Source organism: Capricornis sumatraensis, chromosome 2, assembly GCF_032405125.1.
Source record: "Capricornis sumatraensis isolate serow.1 chromosome 2, serow.2, whole genome shotgun sequence".
NCBI lineage: Eukaryota > Metazoa > Chordata > Mammalia > Artiodactyla > Bovidae > Capricornis > Capricornis sumatraensis.
The window spans coordinates 167,999,466-168,021,682 of NC_091070.1; the positions used below are offsets into that span (position 1 = coordinate 167,999,466).

Here is a 22,217-nt window from a genome sequence, read left to right on the forward strand (position 1 = left end):
AGCTTTATTAATGTTCACTAGCTAATAACTCTAGCAGAATCAACTCTCTGATATTCATGATACCTTTGAGATGTCCTTCACATTATGGATGAGATATTAATTTAGTTCCATGACAGTGATCACTCTGAGTCATTACTCTGCTAATTAATACTCAAGAAATGATGGGTAACAGAGAGTTGTAAACTTGGTAATGTGTTAAGTACGATCAGAAATAAGATTACTAGGTAGAATTTAAATTCTTGGCCCATTATTATCACAAATAATTTACAATGGAAAATGGGATTAAAAATACTCACCATAACTTAGTTTGGAAAGCAATGATAACAGATCTTTTTCATTGCAATTTATAGTCCATCTAGAGAGAATGGATTTGCCTTCCTATATGGATATGGCATGATTTAAAGGTCCACATCCACATAATAATATATTTTGAGGCTGTCTCTGGTGAGACATGACATTAATTTTCTCCAGCTTTCTGAACACTGATGAGCCTGCAGTCGGAGTGATAGAGGCAGAATAGACTGATGCCTCATGCCTGAACCTCTCTCTGAGGACCAGTGCTGGCCTTGGCTGAGAATGATACAGGTGGCTACCAGTGACTTCTTTGGATCCTTGAAATCTGAATTTGCCACTGGTTAATTATACTCTTCACTCACCTGGCACTTTTGATCTTGGAATAAATGTAGAATTAGTCTCCTAAACACTGCCAGGGAAAGAAAGGTTTTTATTTATTCACTGAGTTAATCAATACTGAATACACACTATGTGCCAGAAAAAGTGGCAAGAACTGGAGATACAAACGTGGCTTGAGATAGGACCCCTTCCCTTAAGGAGATCACGGGCTGATGAAGAAGATGAATGTGTCACCCAGTGAGGTGAGCAGAGGAGGAGGTGGCAGAGGCCCAAGGAGGGGCCTAGGTGAGGTCTGACCCAGACAGGAAGTCAATGAAAGCTTGGAGGAGGAGGATCTCTGAAGCACTGGAGTGAGATATTAAGAGTTTTGCCTTTTGAGTCCTGGAGACCTGAATTCAAATCGCAGCTCCATCACTTTCCTGCCCCACAACTTTGGGAGCTGTTTCGTGTCCTCAAGCTTCATATGTAAAATGTTCACCTCCTGGGATTATCATCAAGGTTCAATGAAATGGCACATGTATTCACAGTAAGCATAGGGCCAGCACTTGGTATGTGTAGAAAAATATCAGCTATTAATACTACAATGAAAAACTAGTAGCAATGAGCCAGATTAAGGATGAGGGGATGGACATTCCAAGATAAGGGCAAAGGGACAGGTGTGCACAAGGTGAGCTCCTTCTTAAGCTCCTCATTGTGGCTAAAATCAGTCTGGGAATAGAGATGTGTGTGTGCTTAGTTGTTCAGTTGTGTCTGACTCTTTGTGACCCTGTGGATGTGCTGTAACCCACCAGGCTTCTCTGTCCATGGGAGTTTTCAGGCAAGAATACTGGAATGGGGTGCCATTGCCTCCTCTAGGGAATCTTCCCAACCCAGAGATCGAATCCAAGTCTCCTCCACTGCAGACAGATTCTTTACCCACTGAGCCTTCACTGAAGAAGCCAGGAGATGAGACTAAAGCGGCTGCAGAGGGTAGGTCCTGAGGGCTTGTGTGCTCAGCTAGGGAGTGTGAACACTGTTCTAAAAACTGTGGGGACCCAACTGAGTGGTTTTGGTGACAGAGTCAGATTTGATGGTTATCTAGAGGAAAGAGACCAGAGTTGGAGAGAGCAGGCTACAGTGGCACCAAACTAAGGAGGAAACGGTTGCACACCAGTCACGTGATTTTTAACCAGTGTTAGATACTGCCAGGTTTTGAATAACATGTCCTTCATCTGCCAACATGGTCATTTACACATTCATTGCCTCCATTTGTGATTTTAAATATGAACATAGGGTTATTATTCTCCCCAAGGAGTCCATGCACCTGAAATACTAGAAGTGGCTACTAGAAGTTTTCTGGCCAATAAATGTCAATCGGTCTGTGGGGAGGGCCTGGCTGCTGGAAAGGGAAGGCATTATGGGGGTGTTCAATTGTATCCGACTCTTTATGACTCCATGGACATAGCCCACCAGGTTGCTCTGTCCTTGGGATTTACTTTCTCTGGAAGTAAGTCAGGCCCCTCTGGGTGGGAGGGGTGAGAAGGCCAGACCTGCAGGAGAACTGGAAGACAATGACAGCTCTAGGCCTGTAAGGGATAATCTACGCACACTTCTTAGAAGGCAGGCACTCGTGGGTTTCCTCAGCTGTCTGCTCCGTAGGATATAATTTAGGCCTCTACTCCCTGTCCTACCCCACTCCCTCCCTATATGTCCCAGCATTCAGCAAGCGACATTGATTCCCTTTGGGTCACTGCCATGCTAAGCTGATGGAAATGACTGCAGAATTAGTCCAATCTTTAGTCTTTCTGTGCCTCAGTTTCCTTGGCAATGAGAAAGTGATGATCAGATTCTCTTTAGAAGTGTGTGAGGGCCTTCCCTGGTGGCTCATTGGTAAAGAACCCACCTGCAACGCAAGAGACATGGGTTTGATCCCTGGGTCTGAAGATCCCCTGGAGAAGGAAATGGCAACCCACTCCAGTATTCTTGCTTGGAAAATCCCACGGACAGAGGAGCCTGGCTGGCTACAGTCCATGGGGTCGTAAAGAGTCGGGCACAACTGAACATGCTTGCAATGCCTTCCCTTTCCAGGAGCCAGGTCCTTCCCACTGACTAATTAGCACTCACTGAACAGCTTCTTAAAATGTACTCGTGGGTATCCACAAGTGCAGATGAGCGAATCCTTTCACTTGGTAGGTTTATCCATGCTTAGCATACACCAAGGCTGTGCCATGCCTTTCTCATCTATTATCTCATGGGATTATCACATAAACCCTGGAGGTAAGTACTACTGTCATCATTCAGACATAGAAACTAAGGCTTGAGGTAGACAGTCAAAGTAACTTGCCCAAAGTAACGAAGGCTCAGTGAGGCTCAATAACTTTCTCAGGGTCACATAGCTTCTGAGAGGCAGAAATGGCTTATGTTCACCCATTAAATACCCTTTTACTACAGCATGAGAGACAATGGGCAGGGCCATTATCCACTTGGTATGTATGAAGCATCTGCTATAGGCCAGGATGGTACCTATCTACTGTCCTGTGTACCATGGCTCCAACAGTGATCTCAACACACAAAAGTCTCTGCCCTCTAGGTGTTTATATTCTGGTGGGCTCAACCAGCATAGGCCTGCTATCTCACCTTTCCTGTGATATTTTACTTTTGTAAGTCCTAGAACTCATGATACACATACTCTGTTAGCCTTAGAGTTCTTAGCTTCTTTCAAAATCAGGATAAAACGGGGAATGGTCAGGCCAGTAGCAGGATTAGCTTATAAGTTGCATTTTCATTCTTTGGTGGCAGATGTTGTTTGCAAGAGACATTTAACTACAAGTGGCTCTGCTGTGTTAGATTTCCTGGCAAATGAGGCTTATTGTAACCCTTTAGAAAGCAAGAGCTGTGGCCTATTCTTTGAACACCCTCAAAATTCCTTGTACCTTTCTGGGAAACTCCTGAGTCCTTAAGATAATATTAATAATTATTAACAGTTTGTATCTCTTATAGTATAATGTATTAATAACATGAATGATAGTGATAATCTTCCCTGTGTTAGGCACTGTGTCAAACATTCTACATCCATGATCTCACTTAATCCTCACCATGGCCCATTCACTTATTGTTGTTTTCTCATCCCCATCTTGCAGATGAGCCTCCACCATTTGGGACCTGGGTGCCTGGTGGTTCAACCCAGGTGTCCAGGGCACGAAGAGGAAAGTAACTTGGGATTAGTCTGTGCTGCTCCTGGTCTTTCCCTTCTTTTCCTTTCTAAACAGGCATTGGGACTGAAGAGGATGCTATCTCCAGCCTAACCCTCTGCACCAGAAGACACCCAGCAGACCTCTCCAGTTTCCCCAGAAAGACACTCGGGGTAGGGATCCTCCTGAAGAATTTTTGCCAAAAGCATCTTGTGAGAATACCTATGGTACCTCTGGGATGGTGACTGAGGGACAGAAATTCTGAGCGGGTGGCAGTTCCATCCGGTGCATGGGCAGTATCTGGACTTCCTTACTAGTGTCATTCCAGAAATTGCTCCCATCCCACGAGCGCTAGGTTGTGATGAACTAACTCTGAGTAAGAGAAATGACAAGTTAACTTACCTTTCATTTGTTTTCCATAATAAATGGAATATTTCCTTGAACACTTTAAGTCATTAACATTTCAATTTATTTATACTCTTTCTTTCTGGCAGCTTAATGGCAATATTACATAATTATATCTGCCATCTAACCATCAGCTTTGATGGTCTTGGCATGCCCAAAGGGGTTGCTGCCACTGCCTTTGCTGGCCTGTTGGTTTGAGGAGGCAGTTTGGTTTTTTTGACACCATCCAACCTAACTTTTTGCATGGAGGTCGTTAAAGGGGGAAACAAAGCCAGTGCATGAAGTGGTGAGGAACAGCGTGAGGGTCCACGCTCACTCTGGTCATGTACTAGGCGCTGCTCCAAGCACTTATGTGTATTCGCTTATTTAATTCACCCACCACCCTATGTGCATGCATGTGTGCTAAGTCTCTTCAGTCATGTCTGACTCTTTGCAACCCTATGGATTATAGCCCACCAGGCTCCTCTGTCCAGTATTCCTGCCCACTCCAGTATTCTTGTCTAGGATTCTTCAGGCAAGAATACTGGAGTGGGCTGCCATGCCCTCCTCCAGGAGATCTTCCCAACAAACCTATGAGGCAGCATCTATTACTATCATCACATCCACTTCTAATGGCAAGGAAGCTGAGATACAGAGAGATTGAGTGACCTGCTCGAGGTCACACTAGGTTAGTAAGTGGCGGGGCTGGGCTTTGAACCTGTGCCATCTGAGTACAGACTCTGTATCCTTCCTTACTACATTAGGTCTTCCCTGGGGATTCATGAGTCCAAGAAGATTTCACAGGCCTGTTCTATCCATGTCTTTCCCTCTCTGTGACCTGACTGTTGCATATACCTTAGTACTGCTGCTGTGTTGTCTTTGGGTTAAAAAGGATGGGAGGGAAGTGGCAAAGTGGTAATGGCATGATGTCTACTTCATCATGCTTAATCATCCATGCATCTAACCTCCCAATTGTAGATTTTATCTAAAGATTCATGGCCTTTGAGAAGCTGTTAGGTTTAAAACACATGAAGGTATGCAGGCATGCCTGCTCAATTGCTAGGTCATGTCTGATCTGTGACCCTGGGTTGTAACCTGCCAGGTTCCTCTGTCCACGGGATTATCCAGGCAAGACTACCAGAGTGGGTTGCTCGGTCCTCCTCCAGGGGATCTTCCTGACCCAGGGATAGAACTGTGTCTCCTGTGTCTCGTGCATTGCATATTCTTTACCACTGAGCCATCAGCCCCACATGAAGATATCAGTGAGTATAAATTTTAATGAACAAGTTGAGAATGCCCTCCTACCCTAGGTTTTACCATTTGAAGATCAGAACTGAGTCCATGTGCAGGTCAGCAGGCATGCCTGAGAACTAGGAAACTTTCTGAATTTATTGGCACCACTCCTCTAGATTACAGGTGGATTTTCAGTCAGGCTTCCACAAATCAGGCCCCAAATGTCTCTCAGTGCATCTCTGAGTACATACCAAACTCTGTCTGGGCACATGCCAGGAGGTAACTTAAGGTAGCAACAGAGATGTATGTTTCCTTCAAAGCGATACATCAAAATAATTATGCCTGCGCTTTTGGTCTTAGAAGCACAAACTGAGGCTGCTGATGTGGAAAGGGAAAGAGACTCAGAGGAATATTTTAATTTTAGAAAACAGGCCTTACTGTCAAAGAAATTGCCCTCTTTAATTCATTAAAAAATTACCACATTCCTTTCAAATGAGAATAAAACATATTTCTTAATGCCGTTCATTGTTAATATTATACCAATTATTGCATTACTTTTGGTTGATAAATATTCAGAGGATAAATGAAGCCCACAAGATGGATTAATTCTACAGCAGCACAAACAGAAAACTTTCAATATTTTATATCACATAATTAAATGCTGTTTGTTGTTTCTAGAACCAGGACTTGGGACATGTTAATTAATTGCTTCAAGAAGACAGTAAGACATGTCTCATGGTTGATATTTGGAATCAGATATTTATAAACACTGCATAACACTGCTGATGAATTATGTGTGCAGAATAAATCCTACCTGCAGAAGTCTGGGGGCACCATGCCATAAACATTGATCCTGTCACAGAGTTCCAGGGCTATTGTCATTGTGAACCAGCCAGTGCTGAGCCAAGTGTTGGAGATCTTCCTGGAAGGAACAATAGTTTAGTCTGCAAGCTGGTAAAGTAATCATTATACTCCTTCCATCTTAAATCTTATCTGGAACAAGGATGACGATATACATACACACTCTCTCTCTCCATTTGATAAACAGCCAGAACTTTGCCAGATAGCAATATGTTACCAATACCACCATATTCCATGATACAATGGTAAATGATGTCAATGTTCCATTATGGTGGGTTCTTAGGGGACTTCTACGTAGTCATGATCAATGTTTATGTGCAAGTTATTACCAATTTCTTTTTTAAAAAATATTTATTTATCTATTTATTTCGCTGCATTAGATCTTACTTGTGGCATGAGGGCTTGGTTGCCCCATGGTTTGTGGGATCTTCATTTCACAGCCAGGGATAGGACCCATGTCCCCTGTATTGGAAGGTGGATTTTAACCACTGGACCACCTGGGAAGTCCCACCACTCAATTTCTTGTAAGACTACAATCCTCATGTGTCAAGTCTTTTTTAACTAGAATATTTGACTAGCTATAAATATTCTTTTTTCTCCAAGTGGGGTGGATAATGAAGAGATTATTAAAATGAATAAATACAGTTGTTTTTATCTACCAACTGATTGATTGATCAATCAAATAGTTGTAGGGTAGAAGCTTGCCTTTAACTAGACTATGACACCCAAATCTTGACTGAATGTCTTTCCTTAAAAGAAGTCCATTCATTTAGGAAGGAACTAATGATCAGAGGAAGAAGACACAGGAATGCTTCTGTTTAATTATTTGCTTTATTTTCCATCAAAAGAGTCAGAGCCCTATGAAAATTTTTATTAGAAGAACCAAAATTTGACAGAACATAAGGATTGCATTGGTGGGTTTCAGCATTCATTCATTTACCCATTCAAACATCTGTGTTGAGCTCTAACCACATGCTGAGTCCAAGGGTAACTGTGGAGACATACCATCAAGGTCTCAGTTGACCTGTGAGGATGACTTGGTCCACCATGCTATGCTGCTGTGGATATTAATTTCAATTCTTTGGGGATTGCTGTTTTTATTTTTTTCCCCAGTGCTTATTGTAGGCCTCATTAGCCAGTTTTAAAACCTTATCCCCAAGGTCAGACTGCCTGACTTTGCCCAGCCATAGCACCATATGTGGTATGAATAGTGGAGCTGCAGAAAAGCTTTTCTACTGGCACTACATAATACCCCTCTTTAAGGAGGAAGAGTTTTTGTTAAGCAGTTTGCATTATCTCCATTTCACATAAGGAATAACAATCAAAAAAGGTGTTTTAAGAAGTCTTTTGTTTTATCACATACTTGACAGGACTGGGTAATTTAGTCATTCCTGAGCTCATGGCTTCAACTTTCTACTTCTTAATCCCTTTACTCATTTTTATTTTCCATCTATTGTATCCTGATCCAGTAATATCCCAGGAAGTACATTTAAAAGATTCTCAAGATGGAAATAACACAGATTTGTATCTTACTAGTTTCTATCATTTACCAGCTGAATGACCTGAGGCAGGTTACTACTATTCTTTGAGCCTTGATTTCTTATCCAGAAAGCAGGCATGGGAAGCTCTTTCTTCCTGAGCAACTTGTAATTTCAAAGACTAAGAGAGACAACATCATAAGAAGTATAAAGTCTGGTATGTTGATACATCAAGATCCCTTCCTCCTCTCTTGATTGCTAGGTGGGAGCAAATGAAGTAAATAATTCAGCCATTACTCTCAGTGCTTTTTAACACACACAAAGAAACTGATATCCTTCTAAGACGGCTACTGGCTCTATGTAGAATCCATCATCAGTAGTTAGGGAAGTAATCAGAAAATTCTGGGACCTCCAGTCTACACAGGTGTTAACGATCCCACTTCTTTCTCACCAGGACTATGTACTCCTAAGGCCTCTGGGACTGAGGGGGTAGCAGAGCTGAATGGGGGAGGGGAAGGGAAGGCCGTGCCATGCCTCGTCTTCACCAAGGCTGTGACCTTGAGATGGCCAGTTGTTCTAGACTTAAACTAGGTCAGTGAATAAGCAGGAGAATGTGGGGCCCAGGAAGAGAATGACAGCTTATTGGTATCCACAGATTCCTGATCCAGGAATCACATCTGTGTCTCTATGATTTCAAGTTGTAGGAAACACCAAGAGGGCTTTTTCCCAGTGGCAGAAACTTCCCCACAATTTTGGCTTTCTTTTGTGTGAGGTAGTAGAAATCACAAGCCACAGTCTGAAATATAGGAGGATGGGACTCTACAGTAAAAGGTTTAATGGGTAAAAATGGGGAGAATACAAAATGGAGGACTAAAGAAACCAAGATGAAGATTCCTTTAAAGTGCCACTTAAAATTCCCCAGACCTGCAAAATAATAGCCTTAAAGATCACATGCTACAGACATTCAGCTGCCCTGCACTGTCTGTCTAAAATGATTCAAACTCTTTCTCCAGCAAAGGAATATCTACTGTTTTTACACTTAATCAGCTGTAATGAAGGAATATGAAGAGCTGTCATGTGCTTATTAGGGAAAATGATCAGATATTCTTTTATATGATGAAGTAACACACTGAGCTGATAATTCTATAGTGCACACTAAATTACAATTAAAGGCCTTTCTGCTCCACCAGAATCTCATTTATAATCTCTATGGAAATATTCTTCCTGCAGTTATTTCATTTATGCTTCTTTTATCTAATTACTATAATATTGGTTCTGAATCATATTTTCCTAATGTACCCTTATTCAATTATAAAGTTATTTTCAAGTATAGTTACTTTCTAATATCAAAGAATACCGCTTGGCCATCTATGTCATTTGTCATGCTTCTTAATTGCAGATTGTTTCTGAGCCACTTTTTCCTTTACTTTTAAGTAGGGTGAAACTTCCATAAACCAGAATCTACTGAATTATCCCATTTCTTCAAAATATTAGCCTGAAATGAATGTCTGGATCATGAGATGTGCAAAATCAGATAATCCATACTAAGTGTATCTTTAATCCATCCTACTGTGTTAGGTTTAAAAAAAAGCATAATACAGGCAATACTGTTAGACACTAAATGTTTTGCGTTTTAGTTTACAGAAATAGTTTTGCCCTGAAGGGCTGTTTCTGACTTTGTTCTTTCAGCTTGGGGTACACTACAAATTAAGAATATGGACACATAAGAATATTGAGTCAGTACAAGATCAGCTTCTTTTTTTAAGTATACTTAAAAAATATTTATTTATTTATTTTTGGCTCTGCTGGGTCTTTGTGGCTGCACAGGCTTTTCTCTAGTTGGAGAGAGCAGGGGCTACTCTCTAATTGTGGTGCTTGGGCTTCTCATTGCTATGACTTCTTTCGTTGCAGAGCATGCGCTCAATTGTTGTGACCGATGTGTGGGCTCAGTAGTTTCAGTTCCCAGGCTCTATAGCCCGGGCTCAGTAACTGTGGCACACAGGCTTAGTTGCTCTTCTTTCCAGATCAGGGATCAAACCTGTGTCTCCTGCGTTGGCAGGTGGATTCTTAACCACTGAGCCACCTGGAAAACCCTTCAGTTCAGTTCAGTTCAGTTCAGTTGCTCAGTCGTGTCCGACTCTTTGCGACCCCATGAATCACAGCACGCCAGGCCTCCCTATCCATCACCAACTCCCGGAGTTCACTCAGACTCACATCCATCGAGTCAGTGATGACATCCAGCCATCTCATCCTCTGTCATCCCCTTCTTCTCCTGCCCCCAATCCCTCCCAGCATCAGAGTCTTTTCCAATGAGTCAACTCTTCACATGAGGTGGCCAAAGTACTGGAGTTTCCGCTTTAGCATCATTCCTTCCAAAGAAATCCCAGGGCTGATCTCCTTCAGAATGGACGGGTTGGATCTCCTTGCAGTCCAAGGGACTCTCAAGAGTCTTCTCCAACATCCCAGTTCAAAAGCATCAATTCTTCGGCGCTCAGCCTTCTTCACAGTCCAACTCTCACATCCATACATGACCACTGGTAAAACCATAGCCTTGACTAGATGGACCTTAGTCGGCAAAATAATGTCTCTGCTTTTGAATATGCTGTCTAGGTTGGTGATAACTTTTCTTCCAAGGAGTAAGCGTTTTTTAATTTCATGGCCGCAATCACCATCTGCAGTGATATCGGAGCCCCCAAAAATAAAGTCTGACACTGTTTCCACTGTTTCTCCATCTATTTCCCATGGAGTGATGGGACCAGATGCCATGATCTTACTTTTCTGAATGTTGAGCTTTAAGCCAACTTTTTCACTCTCCTCTTTCACTTTCATCAAAAGGCTTTTGAGTTCCTCTTCACTTTCTGCCATAAGGGTGGTGTCATTTGCATATCTGAGGTTACTGATATTTCTCCCAGCAATCTTGATTCCAGCTTGTGTTTCTTCCAGTCCAGCGTTTTTCATGATGTACTCTGCATAGAAGTTAAATAAGCAAGGTGACAATATACAGCCTTGATGTACTCCTTTTCCTATTTGGAACCAGTCTGTTGTTCCATGTTCAGTTCTAACTGTTGCTTCTTGACCTGCATACAGATTTCTCAAGAGGCAGGTTAGGTGGTCTGGTATTCCCATCTCTTTCAGAATTTTCCACAGTTTATTGTGAGCCACACAGTCAAAGGCTTTGGCATAGTCAATAAAGCAGAAATAGATGTTTTTCTGGAACTCTCTTGCTTTTTCCATGATCCAGTGGATGTTGGCAATTTGATCTCTGGTTCCTCTGCCTTTTCTAAAACCCTTACTTCTTGCATACTACAAAAAAGGTTTTCACTGGTCAGAATTTAATGAATTTGGTGAGTGGGTCATGTCTTTATGTGAGATTGTTTCCTAGAGGTCTGAGGAGAATCAGGAGGGAATGACTAATCTCGAAGTTATCAACTTAATCCCTTAAGAAGATCCAGCATATGTGCAGGCTAAGTTGCTTCAGTCACGTTTGACTATTTGCAACTCTATGGTCTACAGCCCACCAGGCTTTTCTGTCCATGGGATTCTCCCGGCAAGAATTCTGGAGTGGGTTGCCATGATCTCCTGCAGGGAATCCTCCGACCCAATCCTTCGACGCGGGATTGAACCTGTGTGTCTTGTGTGTCTCTTGTATGTCTCCAGCATTGGCAGGAAGGTTCTTTACCTCTAGCACCACCTGGGAAACCCCAAGAAGATCCAGAGCAATGCATAATTATTTGATATAGCTAACACTGCAGCAGTGTTTCAGGAACACTTAAATCTAGCAAACAACCATTAAACTCAAAAGAGAAGTGTTTTCTATTGAAGAGAGTGTTTTTACTTATTTTGAATTTTCCAAACACAAAAACTGAAACTGTAAATAACTTCCTTCATTCTCCTTCTCTTATAAAATGCTCTTTTGGTTAAAGAACTCATACAAATGAGCAACAGTCTGTCTTATTTGTGGTTTTTAAAAGATAATGAATGACTGGATTTCACAAGATCCTATGTGTGATCTACTGACTGGGCTAACCATGGAATTAGTCACCTGGACCTCCATGGAAGGAGGCCACAGTGCCAGCAGCTGGATCCTGCTCTTCTCATTCCATCAGAAATCATACTTACTCTTGCCTGACCAGCCCTCCAATGATCACAAAGATTTCCAGGATTTAAAAAGAAAGCTCTTCCCAACAAAGAATTTGGGGATAGTGAGCTCTATTTTTTCTTTAAGACTGTTCTCCATAATGAGTTGCTTAAGGTAGCCCAAAGGATTTAGTACTTCCTATTCTTTATTTCTTGGGCTCCAAAATCACTGAGGGTGGTGAGTGCAGCCATGAAATTAGAAGACACTTGCTTCCCGGAAGGAAAGCTATGACAAACCTAGACAATGTATTAAAAATCAAAGACATCACTTTGCCAACAAAGGTCCATATAGTCAAAGCTATGGTTTTTCCAGTAGTCATATACGGATTTGAGAGTTGGACCATAAAAAAAGGCTGAGCTCTGAAGAATTGATGCTTTTGAATTGTGGTGCTAGAGAAGACTCTTGAGAATCCCTTGGACTGCAAGGAGATCAATGTAGTCTATCCTAAAGGAAATTAACCCTGAATATTCATTGGAAGGACAGGGAGGCCTAGTGTGCTGCAGTCCATGGGGTCGCAATTCATCGGACATGACTGAGTGACTGAACAGCAACATTCGTTAGAAAGACTGATGCTAAAGCTGAAGCTCCAATACTTTGGCCACCTGATGTGAAGAGCTGACTCATTGGAAAAGACCCTGATGCTGGGCAAAATTGAAGGCAAAGGAAAAGAGGGTGGCAGAGGATGAGATGGTTGGATAGCATCATTGACTCAATTTACTTGAACTTGAGCAAACTCTGGGAGATAGTGGAGGACAGGGAAGCCTGTTGTGCTGTAGTCCATTGGGTCACAAACAGTTGAACATGACTTAATGACTGAACAACAACAAATTCTTTATTTACCAGAAATTGGCTCAAGAATGGTTTTTGTTAGGAAAGGGGTAAGTTATATCATTAAATGTGTATTAATTATAAAAGTACATGTGTTTAGAATTGAGGAAATGAGTAAAATTTAATCATTAGACCAGTCCTATGAAGCCTAATCACTGTGTGCTTTTCACATGTGAAGTTACTAAAAGGTTAGCTATTTTGTCCTAGACTATGCAACTAGTGAGGGACAGAGTCAAAATTCCAACCCAGAGCTGTGTGTTTGGACACCGCACTGCTCACTGTGTACACCGCATTATTCCTTTCAATACCTGTAACTGTCTTTTTCTTCACTGAGATTTAGCCAATTCCTCACCCTTTGTCTCTGCCTACTCTCCAGATGCCCACCATGCCACCTCACCACCAGTCCTCCTGCCAACAGTCACTGAGACTCTTCTCCAACCCCCTGCAAGTCTTCTCACTTCTCACCTTCTCATACCCATAAGGGCACTTTTCTCTCTGCTTCTCAGGTTATTCTCTACCTGGATAAATACTTATTGACCTTGGCCTCCGCTTAAATACATCTTTGGGAGAAAATCTTTCCAGCAGATCCTCATCTTCTAGACCAGTGCTTTTCAAAAGGTTTGGACTTACAGTAAGAAATACATTTTACATCGTGATTGAGAGTATGTGCTCACATGTATTATACATGGTTTTCACTTCATAGTTTTCTAAAGCACGTAATTTAGTGCTTTTTAGTATATTCACAGTTAGGCCATCATTATCCCTATCTACTTCTAGAATGATCTTATCACATCAAAAAGATGTCTCTGTATATGTATATTTTTATGTGTAAAACTGAAACAAATTTTATTTCATGAAATAATACTTTTCCTTACTTACTGTGGGGAATGAATGCTGAAATTGTCTTTTATTACATCTATTCCATTCTTTCTATTATATTAAAAAAATCTTATAGTGACTCACTGCATGCATTTCGTGTCCCATCACGGATCTGTAACTAACAGTTTGGTAAGCCTTGCCCTAGACTACAGCCCGTCTCCCTGTCCCACAGGTCAGAGGACCATTTTCTTCCCCTCACAAGACCTAGCACTTTGGCCACTACTTGGTGAATATCTGCCCAACCTAGAAGACTATATTCCTGAGGGCAGGTTCTACATCTGCCCTATTTTTGACTATATGTATTTCCCATATCAGGTGCAGTGAAATAGCAGGCACTAAGAATATCTGTTGACTGAATACATATTTGTCTTTGAAGAGAAAAACAACCCTATGTACTTCTTTTTGGTTAGTGTTCACATGAGGAAATAAAATGCAAGAAACCTATTATCTTGCGCTCACTACCAATGTAAGCCAGCAGCAGTGTCACCTCTTCTTCCAAAGTAGCGATATGGCCCTGAATTATCCACACAAATACTCTCTTCCCTTTGCCTATAAATTCAACTTAAACAGTCCAGTCTCCAGGAGGACCCTACAGATGAACTCTGTCCACAGCATGAGCAGCAGGTCCATAACAAAAAGCCTTAAGCAAGAGTTTTTAGAAAGAATAAATAATTCCCTTGGCAGCAACATGGGTGAACCTAGAGCTTGTCATATTAAGCAAAGTAAATCAGAGAAAGACAAATATCATATGATATCATTTACATGTGGAATTAAAAAAAAAACTATGAATAAACTTATTTACAAAACAGAGACAGACTCACAGATTTAGAATAAAAACTACCAAAAGGGGTAGTGAGGGAAAAAGATAAATTAGGAGTTTGGAATTAACCACTCCTATATATAAAACATATAAACAACAAGGACTTACACTACCGCACAGGGAACTATATTCAATATCTTGTAATAACCTATAACAGGAAAGAATCTGAGAAAGTTTATATTACACATAAGTATAAAAATGGCAACCCACTCCAGTGTTCTTGCCTGGAGAATCCCAGGGACGGGGGAGCCTGGTGGGCTGCCGTCTATGGGGTCGCACAGGGTCGGACACGACTGAAGCGACTTAGCAGCAGCAGCAGCAGCAACTGTGACAAGATGGCAATGGCCCCACTCCAGTACTCTTGCCTGGAAAATCCCATGGGTGGAGGAGCCTGGTGGGCTGTGGTCCATGGGGTCGCTAGGAGTCGGATATGACTGAGCGACTTCACTTTCACTTTTCACTTTCATGCACTGGGGAAGGAAATGGCAACCCACTCCAGTGTTCTTGCCTGGAGAAACCTGGGGATGGGGGAGCCTGGTGGGCTTCCATCTATGGGGTCGCACAGGGTCGGACACGACTGAAGCGACTTAGCAGCAGCAGCAGCATACATATAATATATATATAAAATTATATACAGTTATTCTCCATATATATATATACACAAACATATATATTCTCCATATACATACATACATATATATGTTCTCTTTCTCTCTATATATATATACACATATATACACCAAACTGAATTGGGCTTCCCAAGTGGCTCTGTGGTAAAAAAATCTGCCTACCAAGGCAGGAGACTTGAGAGCGTGGGTTCAATCCCTGGGTCAGGAAGATCCCCTGGAGTAGGAAATGGCTCCCCACTCCAGTATTCTTGCCTGGAAAATCCCATGGACAGTAGAACCTCAGTGCTACAGTCCCTGGGGTTGTGAAGAGTCAGACAGGAGTGAGGACACATATAACTGAATTGCTTTGCTATACACCTGAAACTACAACATTGTAAATGAAGTATACTTCAATTAAAAAAAATGATTACAAATTTAAAGAAAAAGAAGCTTATCTGACATAAGCATTAAAAAAAAAAAGCTTCGCTCTTGGTGAGCTGGCCAGCCAGGGAGAGCGTTTGCTCGCCCTAGTCCGCCCCCGTGCCGCCTCTTGCCCTCGCCTCCGTACCTGTCTTTGCCTGTCTCGCGCTTGAAGAGCTCGTCGAACTGCAGCATCTTGCGGCGCGTGATCATGAAGGCCTTCAGCCGGGGCAGCACCTGGCTCAGCAGCTGCAGGTTGTTGTAGACCTGGCCCTTGCCGTCGCGACGCATGTAGCTGCTGGGGCCCCAGAAGATGAACACGGTGCCCTGGCTGACGTTGAGCAGGTCATGGCGGTTGCGGAGGATCCGCTGAATGCTGGAATGCGCGATGACCCGCAGGCTGGTGCGGTTGCCCACGTCCCGCCCGTAGCCACGCGTGGGGGCATCGTTCATGCGAATGACACATTCAGTCCGGTCAATCTGGGCGCCTTGCCTGCTGCGCAGCAGCTGCCCGGAGCTTGTCACCAGGGCGCAGTCCCTGCAGTGCATTTTCAGGGGCTGGAAGGAGAGGGAGGACTCCATCAGTGGGCAATGCTCTCGGCACCAGCAGGTCACTTCCCTGCATCTGAGGGCTGCCTCTCTTTTTTCTCCTCCCTCTTTTGCCAAAATATACCCCTGATGCTATTACCTCATCAGACTGGTGTCAGGGAGCACTGGACACCAGGAAAAGAGCCAGCAGTGACCTGTCAAACATGGGGGTCTGGGCTTCACTGATATTAACATATCAGACTGTCCTATCAATGTAACAAGCTTGCTGTGACTGCCATTTTACAGATAATGATACCCCAAGGCTCAGAGACATTAAAAAAAAAAAAGCTCAGATACATAACTAGCAAGTAATGAAGTCATGCTTTCAAATTCAGGTCTTTCTGAATCCAAAGTTACCCCTAAGCTGAAGAAAAGACTGTACTACAATGTACTCTGATGCTGGTTTTGATGCTCTTGACTCACCTGATTGGAAGTTAAGCATATATCAGTGTTCTTGGATGCTGTACAAATATATTTCTCCTAAATAGGCATCGTCTAAAAATCATAGGAGAAAAGACATGCAAATTGTAACCCTTCAGATGCCATAATTTTGAAATGACAGTTAGGATTCTTTCTCCCATTTTAAAGGGAGAGAGTGAGAAACTGAGTTGGTCCACCTTCAGAAATGAGAAGAAAGCCTTAAGTTCATCGAGTGCACACATGCCCTGTGGGAGCCCTGGGCCTGCAGTCACCACCAGGGCAACACCAAGGACAGGGCTCGCTTCAACACCCTGAACCCCTGATGTGTTTTCTGAACAGCAATGTTCCTCCACATTATACATTTCCCTGGTCATGTTTAAAGAGAAATATCTCAGTTGCTGTTTGAAGATAATGTAATTAGGGCCTGAGGCCAAGGCCAACAAGTGCACAAGAAACTGACAGTCAACAATGTTCTGAAGGACAGTTGCTCTATTATATTTTCCCCAGAGACTCTGTCCTCCTTCCCTGTTAACTTTGAACTGGACACACTGGGTCCATTCCTTGCACAGTCCCAGGAAATTGGTTCCAATTTTGTGCTGCATGTATTCAGCAGTTGTATCTTTACTCTGGGAGTTTCTGGAGCCATGGCTCTGTCTTCAGAATCGGACAAAGAGTACCCAAGGGCGGCCACCTTCCCTCACTGCAGAGTGGCACAGGGCACCCACACAGGATGGTCCAGACTCGGCCCTACCACCTGTTAGCTTTGGGACCTTGCCCATTCGCTAACCTCCACAAGTCTCAGTTTTCTCATCTTTAACTGGGGATAATTGATGCACCATTCCACTTTGCTGGAACACATAGTATCAGCTTGAGTCATATGAAATTGCCAATATTTGACCTACAAAATTATTAATAGAAATTGCATGCAGTTCAACCCAGTCCTTACCATAGGGCCGGGCACAGTGTCATTCATTAAGTGATGGCTGATTCAGGGATTATCAGGCGTAGTGGAGAGCAGAGTAGGTCCATACCAAGTCAGTATGTACTGATCACCCGGAGTCAATCATTGACACATGGGCTTATGAAATGGCAATTCTACCACTGCAAACTCTCATCATTCATTTGACATCAAGTTACTCTCAGGTGAGGCTTCCCTGGTGGCTCAGACAGTAAAGAATCTGCCTGCAATGCAAGAGACCCAGGTTCAATCCCTGGGTTGGGAAGATCCCCTGGAGAAGGGAATGGCCACAGCTCCAGTATTCTTGTCTGGAGAATCCCCATGGACAGAGGAGGCTGGCAGGCTACAGTCCGCAGAGTCACAGAGAGTCGGACACGACTGAGTGACTTTCAGTTTCACTACTCTTAGGTGACATGCACTGTGCTGGGCAGTAAGAATGCAAATGGAATGGAAAAACAGAATCCTTCAGTTTATACTTTAGTAGCGGGCAGCGGGTCAGTAAAGATGTGCAATAAAATATGACACATTGCAGGGGTGCGCCTCAGTGTTAGTAAAGGGGGCTATTTGGAGCAGAGCAGAGCAGGGGACATAAAGGAAAGCATGAACTAATATTAATATTAGTTAATATTTCTGGATGCCCTCTATGTGCCAGGCACTGTTATGAGCTTTTTATATAATTGCATTAATTCTTCAAATAACCCTATAAGAAAGATACATCATCACCCCTATTTCACTAATGAGAATATTGAGGAGTGGAAAAACAACCCAGTTTATTAGGGGTTATTTGGGTTTTAGCATCAAAAGTCTTATATCCTGGGAAATTTCTACTCATGTAGAAGCCCACTTAAGACATTTCTACGAAGATGACTGGGGCATCTGCAAATAGCACATTACCAAATGATGATTAGGGTCAGGGGACCCAGGGTCTAAAGCAGACTTCACCGCAAATCAGGTACTTAACTTTCTCACTCGTAAAACAAAGAGAGGGCCAACTAAGATGCTAATAGCCAGATGACATTCATTCGTTCATTCATTTAAAAGACATTCATTGAGCACTTAATATACCCCTGAGGTACAGTGTAACTCAGTCCATTTGCTTGATAAGGTCACTTTGTAAGATTTCATTCCACTGGACCCCAAGGCCATTGGAACCTGCTTTTTCTTATCAGACTCACCTAGAAGTATTAATCCTGACTTTTCCAGTCTGATCTATAATTTCTAGATATTGTGCTCATTTTTACTGGGGAAAAATTCTAAAGGAAGTTCCCAGCATCTCTTTCCCTGTAATGAATTATTCTACTGTGGTTCTCAGAGCACAAGCTGCTTGATGGGTGAAACTGGTAATCCCTCTGAAGATTCCAAGGACTTCTCTCTCTCTCTTTCTCCTATGCCCACGTGAGGCCAGATGAAGACCCTTTTAGGGAAGGTCAATGTTCCTGACTGTGCCATACAGACCCTCTGTGATACCTGGGCACCATAAGAACACACTGGGGACCACCCTGTCCCAGAAAGCCCTCCCTCATGCCCACCTGCCTGAGCTCTGAGGTATATTGATTACCTTGGACACCAGCACCCTCTCTTTGTGTTGCTCAGATGCACCAAACAATGCAGAAAAATCGATGTCTGAATTATGCCTTAAGTGCCTTTCAGTAAGTGGAGCCAATAAAATGCCAGTAACTGTTCTAAACATAATGTTACACTTCCTGCAGTTGACAGCATGTACCAAAGGCTGAATCCCTTCCAAAGGAGAAAATGAAGTCTCTTTCCTGCATTCAGAGGGACTAAGGATATCTTGGGAGGTGGAATGACTATACAGATTTTGGGACCCAGGTTCTTGGAATGTAACACCTCTGAGACAGCCTTGCTCCTCCACGTCGCAGGACCATGACCATCCTGAGTGTCTTAATGAAACAGGTGGATATATTCATGCCTTCGTGAGTTAAGATTCCTGATGGAGTATTGACAGTCTTCACTTAAGCACCCAGATGCTGAGTTGATGAATCACACAGAGGAGTTTGGGAAAGTGAACTTGGAGCTGTGCTGGCACACCTGGGAGGTAAACCTGCACCAAGGATGCAAGAGGGTTAGTGGCTCCCTGTGAACACACTGCAGCCCTATCATTTTCTTTCTTTCTTCTCACGGTATTCAGCCTCCCTGAGTCTCGGGGACATTTTCCTTAAAGCCCCATTTGGTGAGGTGTCCTGACCCTGGTAGGAAACGTGAGCACCCATATTAGGTCACTCCAAAGTCTCTCTTGCTTCCTGACCCATAAAAAACACTCAATTGCTACTGAATAGACAGATGAGTTGATAAGTGAGTGAATGAAACTCAGCCTCTACGATTCTCTGTCCTCTGAGAAAACCTACACACATAAAAAGAAGACGTCATGTGATGCCCTAACCAACAATTTGCCTGCAGCCCTAGGTACCAATGCTATGGAGAGAAGCAGGGGAGCGCGCAGTGGAAGCTCTGTCTGCAGAAAAGGAGGCTGGGCTGTTTGCCTCAAGGCAGCCACTTGGCCCAGAGAGTCATAATGGCCAGAGCCCAGGGCACTGCTTGGAATTAATGGCTGACTGGGAAAATGGCCCAGGACACAGTAAGGGCCATTAAACCCAGCCAGTTATTAATCCCCAGTAAGAGCTCGATTCCAAGGTCATTAGAGCTATTGTATGGTGAAAAATGCTGAGGAAAGTCTGCAAGGCATGGAGGAGTTTCCCTTTGTCCAGGCCGCTGATGCTCAGGCCCTAGGAGTGCAGTGCACAGGAGTGTGCGGGGAACAGCTGAGGGAGCGTGCACATATCACACACACACATGCACACACACACAGACGTGGGCACACACAACTTTACCATTTTATTTTTGCTATCACTTATGCTTTTTGATAATATAAAGATTTGGCATCAGCCGACTTCCCTGGGTTGGGGACATCCCCTGGAGAAAGGACCGGCTATCCACTCTAGAATCTGACCTAGAGAATTCCATGGACTGTATAGTCCATGGGGTCACAGAGTTGGACATGACTGAGCGACTTTCACTTTCACTTCCTAGGACAGTGGCTGCCACTTACTAGGGGCTCATGAAAGTGTGAATGAACTTCTCTCTCCATCCCCTACTCCTGGGGGAAAAAAAACCCCAACAACCCTACAATGAGGGAATAGGGGAGAATGACAACTTTCATCACAACTTACTCCTTTGGGCCATAGTGACAGGGGCAATTCCTGCTTGAGAAAGTATGTTCAGGAAATCAAGGTTTGATTTGTGTCACAGCTCAAAGAGCAAGAGCAGAAGGAATTCTCCCTGTGACCCAGCTGATGCCTCCTGAGCCTGTCTTAAAAGAACAGACCGGGCCAAGTCAAATTAAACTTGACACCTGAAACACTCCGTGATATCCTTGCAAACATTTGCAGCATGGCTATCTTGGGCTTCAGTTTTAAAAATTCTGATTTATTTGGCAGAAAGAAACGCACCTCAGAACATGATGTCCATTAGTTTGGTAATGAGACCAGTCTTGCTTTGGGAGCTGACTCTTGGTCTGGAGCAAACATAAGATATATTAAATGGCTTCAGGTATTTCAAGAATCTCTGCACTTTTCCAGCTGAGGTTTTCTTGTAATTACTGGGCTGTTATTACCTGTCAATCTCTGTTTAGCCTGACACTGGGTATAAGGCACTCTGGTTATTTAATATGATTCACTGGAAAAATGTTACTCCTTCAAGTTGCTCCTCTCCCTTTTGTTCAATGACATGCCCACCCATTAGCCAAGAAGCCCTCCTCTAGCCACCCAATGCTACTTTCCATGATTTCTGTCCACTGTCTGGCTGAGGAGGAAGGAACACTTTGGGCAGGAGTTAGTACTAAACAGTGTTTAGAATATGGCCTTTGGGACTTCCCTGGTGGTCCAGTGGTTAAGAATCCAGCTGCTAATGTAGGGAACATGGGTTTGATTCCTGGTCTGGGAAGATCCCACGTGTTGCAGGGCAACTAAGCCTGTGCACCCTAGAGCCTGTGCTCTGCAACAAGAGAAGCCAGCACAATGAGAAGCCCACACACGACAACTGGAGAGTAGCCCCTGCCTGCCGCAACTAGAGAAATCCTGGCACAGCCGTGAAGACCCAGCACAGCCCCCCAGAATGAATAAATAAACAGAGACAAAATATGGTCTTTGGAGTCACTGGCTTTGAACCTCTTCTCCCATTCCTTAGGTGGATAACCTGGGGCAAAGTGGCTTAGCTTCTCCGAGCCCCAGTTTCTTCATCCATGATCAGGATATAGTAGAGTCAATCTCGAAGAAGTTTGCCCTTTCAGTTAATGGTGTGCCTTCCACCTTGTTGCTCAAGGTAAAATTCAAGGATCATTCTCAACACCTCTTTCTCCACCCTGTACAGAGCATCCAACCCTATTGGATCTGTCCTAAGATGTCCCAGATACTAGCACTTCTCACCACCTCTTCATCAAAGCCACCATCATCTCTCTTTAGCTCCTGCCGCACACTCTTAATTCTTTACTTTCCTCATTCTTTCCCTCTTCCATGTTCCCATATCCACAAAGCTTCTAAGGTGACTTTTAATATGTAATTAACAGAGAGTTCTGTCCAAGATGACGCCAATACCACACTGTTTGACTACTATGGCTTTGCAATATAGTTGAAATCAGGGAGTTTGGTGCCTCTACTTTGTTCTGCTTTCTGTTAATTACACTGCCATCTCTCCATTTCCTATGACCCGATGTGATTTATATTAGCTATTTCCCCACCCAGGACACTCTTCTCCCGATCCTTGGATGATGACACTTTTATATT

General features: G+C 43.2%; 1 protein-coding gene across 2 annotated transcripts in view; it reads right to left on the bottom strand.

Annotated features, from left to right (window-relative positions):
- ST6GALNAC5 (ST6 N-acetylgalactosaminide alpha-2,6-sialyltransferase 5) overlaps window positions 1-22,217 on the bottom strand; it is a 214,942-nt gene that overhangs the window by 7,194 nt on the left and 185,531 nt on the right. The window contains exons 3-4 of one of the 2 annotated variants that reach the window (XM_068966578.1): window positions 15,601-16,010; window positions 6,235-6,342 (exon numbers count right to left, since the gene is read on the bottom strand). In XM_068966578.1, coding sequence (XP_068822679.1) covers window positions 6,235-6,342; window positions 15,601-16,010 — 518 coding nt within the window. Of the gene's footprint in view, window positions 1-6,234; window positions 6,343-15,600; window positions 16,011-22,217 lie in introns of those variants that run through there. The other variant, XM_068966579.1, reaches the window with a different exon arrangement.